This window comes from Oryctolagus cuniculus, chromosome 5 (genome assembly GCF_964237555.1).
Source record: "Oryctolagus cuniculus chromosome 5, mOryCun1.1, whole genome shotgun sequence".
NCBI lineage: Eukaryota > Metazoa > Chordata > Mammalia > Lagomorpha > Leporidae > Oryctolagus > Oryctolagus cuniculus.
Genome location: NC_091436.1, coordinates 127,313,924 through 127,327,487, shown reverse-complemented (window position 1 = coordinate 127,327,487; position 13,564 = coordinate 127,313,924). Strand labels below are relative to the sequence as shown.

Sequence of the window (13,564 nt, the reverse complement as noted above, 5' to 3'; positions counted from 1 at the left end):
ACACAAATGGCCAAAAGGCCAATAAGCAAATGAAAACTTGTTCAACATCACCAGTCACTAGGGAAATGTAAATCAAAACCATAGTGAGGTACCTGCTTGTGCCCATTAGGATGGCCACTACTAAAATACAGTGACAATAATGTGTTGGCAATAAGAAACTGAAACCCTTGTGCACTACTGGTGGAAATGTAAAGTGTGGCTACTGGAAGAAACAGTATGGTAGTACTTCAAAAACTTAAAAATAGAATTAGCATATGGTCTAGCAATTTTGTTTTTGGGTGTATACACAAAAGCATTGAAAATAGAGTCTCAGCTATTTATAAACCCTCATTCAAGCACCATTATTCACAATTGCCAAAAGGTAGAAGCAACCCAGTTCTCTGTTGATGGGTGAATGGTGAAACAAAATGTGTTACAGACATACAATAGAATGTTGTCTAGCATCTAAAGAAAGGAAATTCTGATGCTTACTTTGACATGGATGAAGCTTGAGGACATTATGTGAAGTGAAATAAGCCAGAAACAGAAGGATAAATACTGTGTGATTTCACTTAGGTGAGGTGTCAATGTGGTCAGATTCATAGAGACAGAAAAGTAGGCGTGGTCTCAGGCTGCTGGTAGGTGGGAGGAGAGAGGGCTTATTACACAACTGTAATATGAGTTTCAATTTTGCAATATGTAGAATTTTTTACAACAGTGTGAATATACTTAACAGCACTGAACTATATATTTGAAAATATTTCAGATGATAAATTTCATATAGGTTTATTTTACCATGATTTTTTTTTTTTTTTTTTTTTTTTTGACAGGCAGAGTGGACAGTGAGAGAGAGACAGAGAGAAAGGTCTTCCTTTTGCCGTTGGTTCACCCTCCAATGGCCGCCGCGGCCGGCGCGCTGTAGCCAGCGCACCACGCTGATCCGTTGGCAGGAGCCAGGTACTTCTCCTGGTCTCCCATGGGGTGCAGGGCCCAAGGACTTGGGCCATCCTCCACTGTACTCCCGGGCCACAGCAGAGAGCTGGCCTGGAAGAGGGGCAACCGGGACAGAATCCGGCGCCCCGACCGGGACTAGAACCCGGTGTGCCGGCGCCGCAAGGCGGAGGATTAGCCTAGTGAGCCGCGGCGCCGGCCTTACCATGATTTTTTTAAAAAGTGTCGATAACATGATCACATCATGCAATGAATTAAGTGTGTGACTGTATTAAGAAATTAGTTTAAAGACATAAAGCAGGTTTAAGCATTTAAATCATTCATAATTGGTAGGGCAGATTTTAAGTATAAGACCAAAGGTTCAGGTTATTCATAAGCTGAACCTTCTTACATTTTCTTTTTTTAAGATTCCTTCTAGAAAATTATGATCTGAATCAAGAAGGCAAATGAGGCAGTGTTTTTCTTACACATATACATGAAAACTTCGTGATAACAATGGTCATGTTAAATAAAGATATTAACTTCTTTGTGCCTATAAAGTACCTATTTTTAAGTTGTTTTTTTCATTCTGCCATTTCTTTTTAAGAGAAATACCAGTAGACAAACAAAACCACTCAAAGTGCAAGTTATGCATTCGTCTATTGTCGCACATCAAAATTTTGGTTTGAAGCTTTTGTCTTGGCTGGGAAATGTTATTGGATATTCAGGTAGGTTCATAAAAGTTTGTGCTAATTGATGTTAAAATGAACTCATATGCCCTTGGTAAACTGTTTGGAAAATTATATTAAGTAGAATGATTGATTTCACATTTTAAAATGCCATCTCAGAACATCTTTTTTCAACTAAATCTAGGAAATATTGAGCTAAATAATTATAAACCATTTTAAAGTGCTAATATAATGAAAATCTCACAAACTTGATGAAAGAACTTTTTTTAATGGAGCATTCTGATGCAACTTTTCCACTGAATAAGCTAGAAAATTACTCTGAATAAAACATGTGATTTGCAATTTGAATAATATCACACTATGTTGATATCCTTGTTTGGTTCCTACAACGTTGGGTTACCAATAATTTGCAACTCTAAAAATTTACAATTTGGAAGTTGCTGGATTTTGTTTTGTTTTTCCATAGTCTACAAATTAGGAAATTATTCTTTATATTATAGAAACATAAATAAGAATTTTCATGTCCAAAGCCAAAAATAAAAGCTTAGGGTACAAATCTAAAGGGTAAAATAAGGATAGAAGTAAGCTGTCCTACTGTTCTTCAGCAAGATTGTGGGTAAATGACATTCTATTATTAAATACAAAGAAAATTCCAAAAATGTTTGTATTAAAAGACTACTAGAGGCCGGCGCCGCGGCTCAGTAGGCTAATCCTCCACCTAGCAGTGCAGGCACACCGGGTTCTAGTCCCGGTCGGGGCGCCGGATTCTGTCCCGGTTGCCCCTCTTCCAGGCCAGCTCTCTGCTGTGGCCCGGGAGTGCAGTGGAGGATGGCCCAAGTCCTTGGGCCCTGCACCCCATGGGAGACCAGGAGAAGCACCTGGCTCCTGCCATCGGATCAGCGCGGTGCGCCGGCCGCGGCGGCCATTGGAGGGTGAAACAACGACAAAAAAGGAAGACCTTTCTCTCTGTCTCTCTCTCACTGTCCACTCTGCCTGTCAAAAAAAAAAAAAGAAAAAGAAAGAAAAAGACTACTAGAAAGCACTGCCATAGAACTGACAATTAAAAATATGGAGGTATGAGCCGGCGCCGCGGCTCACTAGGCTAATCCTCCGCCTAGCGGCGCCGGCACACCGGGTTCTAGTCCCGGTCGGGGCGCCGGATTCTGTCCCGGTTGCCCCTCTTCCAGGCCAGCCCTCTGCTGTGGCCCGGGAGTGCAGTGGAGGATGGCCCAGGTGCTTGGGCCCTGCACCCCATGGGAGACCAGGAAAAGCACCTGGCTCCTGGCTCCTGCCATCGGATCAGCGCGGTGCGCCGGCCGCAGCGCGCCGGCCGCGGCGGCCATTGGAGGGCGAACCAACGGCAAAGGAAGACCTTTCTCTCTGTCTCTCTCTCTCACTGTCCACTCTGCCTGTCAAAAAAAAAAAAAATAAAAAAAAAAAAAAAAATATGGAGGTATGGAAGTATGGGCATGAATTTTTAAGTGTCTCTTCAATTTTTTTTCTTAGTGTCATATTCTTTAGTTTTGGTATTTTACTTTGGGTACCTACTTGGCAAGTACTGAACAAGTGTTAATGAGTAGTATCATGACAAATTTTCTACTGAAAATTTTCTTTGAGAAATGTATCATCAATAATGTAAATACCTACATTTAATACTTATGAGATTTTCTCTTTAGCCTTTTAAATGATTCCTACTTGGCAGTTTTTATAATTAAGCTTAAAAATTGCTCCACTTTTTTCTGATTATTTTGTATGCTTAAAGACTAAAAACAGTGATTTAAATGATAAAATGTAGAATAAAAAACTGTTGAAGCTCGGGTGTTTTTCATGTTTATGCGCATATATGAAGAACTTTTCTATAGTTAAGCATTTAGAAGAGGTAAGAATCATCTTCAGCACCTTTCATGCTCAGGTTCAGAGTGATTTTTTACTTAATGAATAAGAACATCTTGCATAGCATTAATAAAATGCACTGATAAATATTATAATACAGAAAGCATGCATTCTTTTAAATGTTAATAAATTTTATGTTGTACTTGCCTTTAGTTTTAATGAAATATATAACAGTTTTACTATAATCTGGTTTAATTAGCTTGAAGAACAATATTTCAGGGATTTGTTTACACCATAGGATGTCATTACCTTTCTGATAGACATATTTTGATTTTCTGGAGATAAAAGTTGGTATATAATGTGAGTGTTGGAGTTTTTCTCCTTTTTGTCAAAGCATTAACTAAATGTTTACTTTTCCTGGATAAATTTGACCTTTAATAAAACATATAAAATCTGTAGATTCATTTGAGTGTCTCCTGAAACCTCATTTTATTTTAATATTTGAAGTTCCTCTCTCATGACTACTTTTCCTCCTTTTTAAAGATGGCCTGCGTCGAATTTTATGTCAAGTTGGATTACAAGAAGGGCCAGATGGTGAAAGCTCTTCTCTGGTGGATAGATTGATGCTCAGTGATTCCAAATTGTGGAAAGGTGAATCTCTTAACTACTTTTAAGGTAGAGAGAGAGCCTATTTAAGTAATTGAGATTTTAAAATTTTTTTCATTTGGGAAGATGTTTAATAAATACATTTATGCTGGCCGGCACCACGGCTCAATAGGCTAATCCTCCGCCTGCGGCGCCGCCACACTGGGTTCTAGTCCCAGTCAGAGCTCTGGATTCTGTCGCGGTTGCTCCTCTTCCAGGCCAGCTCTCTGCTGTGGCCAGGGAGTGCAATGGAGGATGGCCCAGGTGCTTGGGCCCTGCACTCCATGGGAGACCAGGATAAGTACCTGGCTCCTGGCTTCGGATCAGCGCGATGCACCAGATGCAGCGCGCTGGCTGCGGCGGCCATTGGAGGGTGAACCAACAGCAAAAAGTAAGACCTTTCTCTCTGTTTCTCTCTCACTGTCCACTCTGCCTGTCAAAAAAATAAAAATAAATAAAAAATAAATACATTTATGCTTTTAAAAATTAGCATTGCAGATATAGTCTCAAAAAAATTTTGGGGACCCATGTTCCAAATTAAATAGGCTTTCTGTTTTTCTTAGAAAGTTATATTTAGAAAACCTGATTTTTTTTTAGGCCGGCGCCGCGGCTAAATAGGCTAATCCTCCACCTGCGGCGCTGCCACCTCGGGTTCTAGTCCCAGTTGGGGCACTGGATTCTGTCCCAGTTGCCCCTCTTCCAGGCCAGCTCTCTGCTATGGCCGAGGAGTGCAGTGGAGGATGGCCCAAGTACTTGGGCCCTGCACCCGCATGGGAGACCAGGAGAAGCACCTGGCTCCTGCCTTCGGATCAGAGCAATGCGCCGGCCGCAATGTGCCGGCCGTGGCGGCCATTGGAGGGTGAACCAACAGCAAAAAGTAAGACCTTTCTCTCTGTCTCTCTCTATCTCACTATCCACTCTGCCTGTTTTATTTATTTTATTGAAAGGCAGAGTTAAAGATCTTCCATCTACTGTTTCATTTCCATCCACTGTTTCATTCCCCAGATGGCCACAGCGGCCAGGGCTGGGCTGGACTGAAGCCAGGAGCTTTATCCAGATATCCCATATGGGTGCAGGTGCCAAAGCACTTGGGCCACCTTCCGTTGGTTTCTCAGCTGCATTAACAGGAAGCTGGATTGGAAGTGGAGCAGCTGGAACTTGAACCAGCATCCATATGGGATACCAGCATGTGGCAGTGGCTTAACCCACTATACCACAGTGCCAGTCCCTAGAAAACCTGATTTTATAATTAAGCAGATTGGAGATATTTTGTGCTAACTCTGGAAATGTAATTTTTTTGGTTTGTTTAGTATAGCCTCATCTTACCACCTGTTCTTTTCCTGAAAGGTGCTAGGAGTATGTATCATCAGTTGTTCATGAGCAGTCTACTGATGGATTTGAAATACAAGAAACTATTTGCGATTCGATTTGCAAAAGTAAGTGGTTTCTCAGTTTGGGGGTTTAACAAAGTCAGTCATATGTGGAGTAACTGTAGCCTGTGATTGTATCTAGACTTCAAAAAATTAGCTTCTGATGGTAATATGTCAATGTACTGATATTAAATTCTGAGAAACTTATAATCTATATTTTATCAGTAGAACAAAATTATAGCTGTGAGACTTTCTTACAACTTGAATGTCTACCTGTGTAGTGCTGGTGATAAGAGATGATCAATTTAAAACTTTGCCATTTTGGATGATGATACTATTCCTTTTAAAGTTCATATAAAATTGATAATATTAGTTGAAACAACACGTAATTATGGACGTGACTTAGGAACCACGAACTCTAGGTTGTGATGTAGTTTAGGTTCTCCCTTTCAGCAGCATGTGATTAAGCTAACCCTGTATTTTTTGTCCTCACTTGAATTAGGAATGCTTAACTGAGGAAGCATATAAGAATCATTTGAAGAGCTCTTTCAAAATATGTATTTGTGTTCCATTCTCAAACCCCCTGAAGCAGATTCACCAAGAGTGGAGCCCAAGCATATGTACTTTGCAGGGGTCATCAAATGATTCTGATAGGCATCCAGGAGTAATCAAAGTCTGGTTTCATCAGAGACAGTGTGGTGCTACTGTGGTTTAACCTCACCAGCATTCAGTGGCATCCCAGGATTTTAGTAGCTGTTATTCCCTGGGTGGGCTGATAAACTACCATTGTGCTCCAAAAGAATCAATATTCACACAGGATTCCACAGATTCCACAGTGAATCAACACTCAGACAGGATTTAATTGGTAGAAATCATCCCAGTATCATTCACATAGCAGTGTAATCTTACTGACTTCCTCCAGCGTTGACTTTTCATTATAACCCTTAGAGCTGTGGTCACTGTGGATTAGAGGTGAATCTCCCCCTTGTTGTTTAGAATTACCAGCAGTTGCAGAAAGATTTTATGGAGGATGATCACGAGCGGGCAGTGTCGGTGACTGCTCTGTCTGTCCAGTTCTTCACCGCACCTACTCTGGTGAGTGTGCTTGACTTTCTTTGTAACTGATAGCTGGCACTCCTTGCCTTTTTTTGCCTTCTTAATAGAACTATGAGCGTTTGCAGAGTGATTATGTGACAGATGACCACGACAGAGAGTTTTCAGTCGCAGACCTCTCGGTTCAGATATTCACGGTTCCTTCACTTGTAAGTACTGAAAGACTAGAAGAACTTTGTTTTCCATTAACAGAAATAAAGCCTTAAAATAAAAAGGGAACTAAGATCTCTATGTTCCTGAAGATCATTATGCTGATGGGCAGTTAGACTCCAGATACCTTCGGTCCCCTTCAACCATACTGGAACATAGCCCCAAATAACCAAGCAATCTGGGGGAGTAAGTCACTTAATTCAGTCCACATAGTACTTCTCATAGTACTTCCATGAGGGGTTGAACTGTTGAGTTAACATGAAACTGATTTATCCTTGACAGTAGGATAAGCCTGCACACTGTGTGCCATCTCACAGTTTAAGAAGTCTTCTTCCCTTATGGGAAAGGTACAGGCAGTCAAATCAGGCGTGGGTGGTTCACTAGCTGCTTCTGAAGGCATCAATATGTTTTAATGCTATATGGAAATCAGAATTCATACTTAATTTGTTCAACAAATTTATCTAGCACCTGCTATTTATTGGGCACAGTTATAGGCTTTGATAAATGTGTAGTGATATGGTGGTCCTTGCCCTGATCGAACTCACCATGGGGACGAAACTCATATAGTTAATTAAAATTATCATGCAAATTCTGTGAAGAATTTGGTTTCTTTGAGAGAGAAAATGTGAGGGATCTGACCTTTTCCCATAGTTCAGTGAGGGCTTCTCTAAGGCAGGTATCTCTATGCAGGGCCGTGAGAAAGTCCTGAAGCAGGGAGAACATTAGATGGGAAACAGGGCTAGTCAGTACCCTTAAAAATCCTGGAACATGGAGCAGAATTGTATACATTTAAGGGTGTTTTGTAGCTATTTTAACAAGATGTATTTTCCAGGTTGTTTTTTTTTTTAATGACTGATTTTCTCTCATATTTCTTTTATGTTAAAAAACATATAATCTAGTACAGTTGAAGTGCTCTGAAGTCTGTTCAACCACTAATGAGCTATTATTATAGGCCAAGTAAAGGGTCTGGTTTTTTGTTAATCTTTTTTTTTTTTTTTAAGATTTATTCATTTATTTGAAAGGCAGAGCCATAGAGAGACAGAGATCTTCCATCCACTGGTTCACTCCCCAGATGTCCACAGTGGCCAAAGCTGGGCTGATCTGAAGCCACGATCCAGGAGCTTCTTCCAGGTCTCCCTTGCAGGTGCAGGGGCCCAAGCACTTGGGCCATCTTCCAGTGCTTTTCCCGACCTTAGTGGAGAGCTGGATCAGAAGTAGAGCAGCCAAGACTCGAACTGGTGCCCATATGGGATACAGGAACTTCAGGCTGTGGCTTTACCCACAGCGCCATAACACTAGCCCCTGGGTTGTTATTTTAAGAGTATGGGAAGCCATTGATGAGTTTTAGGTAACATTTCATTACATTTGCAGTTTTAAAAGATCATGATGTTGGGGCCGACGCCATGGCTCACTTGGTTAACCCTCCGCCTGCGGCGCCAGCATCCCATATGGGCGCCGGTTCTAGTCCTGGTTGCTCCTCTTCCAGTCCAGCTCTCTTTAGTGGCCCAGGAGGGCAGTGGAGGATGGCCCAAGTGCTTGGGCCCCTGCACCCGAATGGAAGACCAGGAGGAAGCGCCTGGCTCCTGGCTTCGGATCGGCGCAGCGCCGGCCGTGGCAGCCATTTGGAGAGTGAATCAACGGAAGGAAGACTTCTCTCTGTCTCTACCTCTCACTGTCTAACTCTGTCTGTCAAATTAAAAAAAAAAAAATCATGATGTTTGTAATTTGGAGAACAAATTGGAGGAGATTAGAAGTGTGTATGGGCTGATGCTGTGGCTCACTTGGCTAATCCTCTGCCTGCAGCACCGGCACCCCAGGTTATAGTCCTGGTTGAGGCGCCGGGTACTAGTCCCAGTTGCTCCTTTTCCAGTCCAGCTCTCTGCTGTGGCCTGGGAGTGCAGTGGAGGATGGCCCAAGTGCTTGGGCCCTACACCTGCATGGGAGACCAGGAGGAAGCACCTGGCTCCTGGCTTCGAATCGGTGCAGCACACCAGCTGTAGTGGCCATCTGGGGGTTGAACCAATGGAAAGGAAGACCTTTCTCTCTGTCTCTCTCTCTCTCTCTGTCTAACTCTGTGTGTCCAAAAAAAAAAAAAAAAAAAGAAAAAGTGAAGCCAGTGCCATGATCTAGAAAAGAACTGATGGTCACTTGGACTGCTAACAATGGGTGTAATAATGTAATGAGAGATATTTTAGGTAGTATAATTTATAGAACTGACCAAGTAGGTTTGCGGTATGTTGAGCTTGGTGATTGATTGGATGTTGAATTTGAAGGAGACATATAAAGATGATTCCTAGGATACAGAGAATTGTCAGAGAGTGAGTAGGACTTATAAAGAGGAAAAATGACTTTTTTTGAAAAAAATGAAAAAATGATTTTCAGTTGAGTCAAGGTTTTGTTTGAAAGGCTGGTGATACAATCTCTGTTTCCCTCTTCCATTGGTCTTTTTGTCCATTGCCATGCCAGTACCATACTTGTAGTAACTATTCACAGTCTAATACTCCATTCTGACATCTTAGAGTACATACCCAAGAGAGGAATTGCCTAGATACAGGGTACATATGTGCTCAGATTAAATTGGTTCTACCAGACTCTTCCAGAATGGGTGAGCCAATTCATGGTCTGTTAATAATGTACGAAAGTTATAGATAGTGCGCCATAGTCTCACCAGTTTTGTAAAATTTATCTATTCCAATGGGGGCATAGTGGTTTCTCCTTGTAGTTTTAATTTGCATTTTTCTAGTGATAATGAGGTTGAATCCCTTCTTACATGTTGTTGAATATCCTCCTTTGTGAATGCCTGCTGAAGTTTTCTGCTGATTATCTTTTGGATCCTCTGCTTTTGTCTTACTGATCTGTAAATATAGTTTTTTTAAAACATACTGTATATTCTGCACACATATCCTTTGTTGGATATATATTACCAATATTTTTTCCTGCTCTATAGCTTATCTTTTCACTCCTTTAATATTGTCTCTTATTGAGCAAAATTTATGATTTCAATATCTTCTGTTTTTACCAATTTTTACATTACAGTTAGCACTTTCTATACAATCATTTCTTAGACAATCATTGTATGTCTAGGAAGAACAAAGGAAAGACTCTAAGAGCATTTCCCTTTTGTAAATGTTTAGTGGTAAAAAATACTGCTAACACATTTTGCCTTTGGATGGGAGACTTCAGGGGTTAGGAGATTTCTTTTTTTTTGCCTGTTGTACTTGGGTCATTTACATTTACTTGCTTTTTCAAAAATACATAGGTATATGTATCTATATGTAGAAACAAGAATAAATCTCAACTAAGAAAGTTAAGAGGAAACAGTTTCATACTGAGTTCTAGAACATCTATAACATAAACCTCTGGATCCTAGAATAATTATACCATACCATTATAGGTGTCTAAATGTCTCAGTTAAGGAAAATTTGCAGCCTGATTCAGACCCCCCACCCTGAATTATCTTTGAATAATGAGTCCTGGATCTGTCTTCTAACATTCTGGCATCTGATATAATTGTTGCTTCATACACGTGGCAGTTGGAGTAAGTAACTGTTATTTAGAAATACCCAGTAATGCGTTTATGATATTATATTGTTGTGTTGGAAAGGTTTAAACTGAGAAAACTAAACAATGTTGGTGACTTTTTTAGCTTCCTAATCAATAGATTTTGATTGTCACACACTCTGGTACACTTCGTTGCAGGCTCGAATGCTCATCACAGAAGAAAACTTGATGACCACTATCATTAAGACTTTCATGGATCATTTGAGACACCGAGATTCCCAGGGCAGGTTTCAGTTTGAACGATATACTGCTCTACAAGCCTTCAAGTTCAGGAGAGTTCAGAGCCTTATTTTAGATCTCAAGTAAGTTTGTGTTTAGTTATCAAACCAGTTGCTGCCTGTAAAGTGTGATGCTTATCTTTATGCTCATTGCTACTTTTATCTTGTTCAGGTATGTGCTAATTAGCAAACCAACAGAATGGTCAGATGAGCTGAGGGAGAAGTTCCTGGAAGGATTTGATGCGTTTTTGGAATTATTAAAATGTATGCAGGTATGAATAAACTGACATTTTTATTGCTTATTGAACTGAACAGTTTTCTGTTTATTCACTTTCTTTCATTTTGGGCACATTTTCAAAAGATCAATTTGGTTGGCTGCAATTAGGACCAAGAAGCTTCTCTTAAATTGGAAGACTCTTAGAAAGATGTAAAGCAAGGCCAGTGCCACGGCTCACTAGGCTGATCCTCCGCCTGTTGCGCCGGCACACCGGGTTCTAGTCCCAGTTGGGCTGCCGGATTCTGTCCCGGTTGCTCCTCTTCCAGTCCAGCTCTCTGCTGTGGCCCGGGAGTGCAGTGGAGGATGACCCAAGTGCTTGGGTTCCTGCACCCACATGGGAGACTGGGAGGAAGTACCTGGCTCCTGGCTTCGGATTGGTGCAGTGCCGGCCGTAGCGGCCATTAGGGGAGTAAACCAACGGAAGGAAGACCTTTCTCTCTGTCTGTCTCTCTCTCACTGTCCACTCTGCCTGTCAAAAAAAAAAAAATGAAGTAAAATAAAAATAAATAGAAAGATGTAAAGCAGGGGGTGGCGCTGTGGCATAGTAGATTAAGCCTCCACCTGCAGCACCGGCACCCCATATGGGTGCTGGTTTGAGTCCCAGCTGCTCCACTTCCAGTCCAGCTCCCTGCTGATGGCCTAGGAAAGCCATGGAGGATGGCCCAAGTGTTTGGGCCCCTGCACCCACAGAGACCTGGATGAAGCTCTTGGCTACTGGTTTAGATCATCCCAGCTCCAGCCATTGCAGCCATTTGGAGGAGTGAATCAGCACGTGGAAGATCTGTCTCCCTCTCTTTGTCTGTAACTCTGCCTATCAAATAAGTAAATAAATCTATATATGAAAAAAGGAAATGTGTAGAGCAAATGAGATCCCAGCAAAGGTTCTACCATCCACTGTTCTTTTGTGTTAGGTAATTCTTTTGGCTACCATTAATGTTCTTTCTGTAGAGGTTGCAAGTTTTTTCTTTAAGTGTGTTTACCAAGAATTATACCCAAGTCAAATTGGGAAATTATAATTGTTTTATTATTTTTAATGTTATCATGTTTTTTTCCCTCTCCTTGGTGTGATATGGAACTTTTTCCCATTTAATTCTCCTTTTTGGAAGCACCCCCTTATATAAAACAGAATCTAGAAGTAGAAACCAAGGATATATTTAACCAGTTTTAACTGTAAGACAATAAGAGATATCTCTAAAAATCTAAGCATGAGTCCTTTAGTAGCCATCTGGATTTTGTATTTTTTAAAATTGTTTATTTACTTACTCACAAGACAGAGTAGCAGAGACAGGATCTTCCGTTCTGCAATTTCATTCCCTAAATGCCTGCAAAAGTCACAGCTGGGCCAGGCCAATGCCAGGAGCCAGATATTCCATCCCAATCTCTCAAATGCCTGGTAGGAACCCAAGTATTGGGGCCATCATCCACTATCCTCCCAAACATGTTATAAGGAAGCTGGACCCGAAGCAGAATAACTGGAGTCAGACTGCCACTTTAGTATCAGATGCAGGTGTCCCAAGCAGTGGCTTAGCCCACTGTACCACAACACCCACCCCACCACCTGGCTTTCTTGAGAAAAGATAACCAAACTGACTCATCATTTTTAGAAAACCGTGTTCCTAGTTTTTTAAGTAGTGGTTGATGAGTATTTAATGTATTATACTACTACTATATTTTTTTCTTCATGTATCTATGAACACAGTAGCTACTTTGATCATTTTGAATACTTAAGGTATTCTGTATTCTCTATTATTTAATAACTTCTGACACACAAGGCAATTAGTCAAGTTTCTAAAAAGCGAGATTTTTTTTTTGTATTAAAAGGTGTCAAGGGCTGGGCATTATGGCACAACAGGTTAGCTGATGCTTGGAACACCCAGATCCCTTATTGGATTGCTTGGCAGAGGCCCATCTCTGCCTTCACTTCTGATCCAGCTGCTAATGCACCTGAAATAAAACAAGTGGTAGCCGACATACTGAGTTCCTGCCACCTACATCAGGGACCCAGGTGGAGTTCCTGGCTTTGACTTGCACACCTTGGCAGGTTTTTCAGGAATGAATCAGTTGATAGATGATCTTTCTGTCTCTGGCACTTTGCCTTTCAAATAAATAAAAGTGGATAAATAAACTTTTATAAATGGCAGTATCATTAAAAAACATCTGTTGATCTTTTTATTGTTTTACTTTCATTCAGGCTAAATACAAACTTTTACTTACATTTTGGGGCATAAACATAAAAATTTTATTCTAATATATATATTTGTGTATATATACATATATATGTGTGTGTGTGTATATATATATGTATATATGTATATTTATGTATATATATATATATATTTGCCAGGCAGAGTTAGACAGTGAGAGAGAGAGACACAGAGAGAGTTATAGACAGTGAGAGAGAGACAGAGAGAAAGGTCTTCCTTCCGTTGGTTTACTCCCCTAATGGCCGCTACGGCCGGCACTGCACCAATCCGAAGCCAGGAGCCAGGTACTTCCTCCCAGTCTCCCATGTGGGTGCAGGAACCCAAGCACTTGGGCCATCCTCCACTACCCTTCCAGGCCACAGCAGAGAGCTGGACTGGAAGAGGAGCAACCAGGACAGAATCTGGCATCCCAACCGGGACTAGAACCCAAAGTGTCGGCACTGCAGTCAGAGGATTAGCCTAGTGAGCCGCAGCGCTGGCCTAAAATATATGTATAAATTCAATAATGATTTAAAAGCCTGTTAAATTTCTTTTAACAATTTTTCTGGTATATAATAGAGCTAAAAAGCAATTTGAAGAATAATACAGCAAAGTT

At 41.0% G+C, this 13,564-nt stretch overlaps 1 protein-coding gene across 6 annotated transcripts in view; it reads left to right on the top strand.

Moving 5' to 3' along the window:
• UBR2 (ubiquitin protein ligase E3 component n-recognin 2) overlaps nucleotides 1-13,564 on the top strand; it is a 119,340-nt gene that overhangs the window by 49,868 nt on the left and 55,908 nt on the right. For 5 of the 6 annotated variants that reach the window (XR_011388680.1, XR_011388681.1, XM_070074091.1 and 2 more), the window contains exons 8-13: nucleotides 1,517-1,637; nucleotides 3,975-4,082; nucleotides 5,424-5,512; nucleotides 6,610-6,708; nucleotides 10,409-10,572; nucleotides 10,661-10,760. Coding sequence is in view for 4 of the 6 variants with exons in the window: in XM_070074091.1 (XP_069930192.1) it covers nucleotides 1,517-1,637; nucleotides 3,975-4,082; nucleotides 5,424-5,512; nucleotides 6,610-6,708; nucleotides 10,409-10,572; nucleotides 10,661-10,760 (681 nt within the window). In the remaining 2 variants the exon portion in view is untranslated. Of the gene's footprint in view, nucleotides 1-1,516; nucleotides 1,638-3,974; nucleotides 4,083-5,423; nucleotides 5,513-6,442; nucleotides 6,542-6,609; nucleotides 6,709-10,408; nucleotides 10,573-10,660; nucleotides 10,761-13,564 lie in introns of all 6 variants that reach the window. The other variant, XM_070074090.1, reaches the window with a different exon arrangement.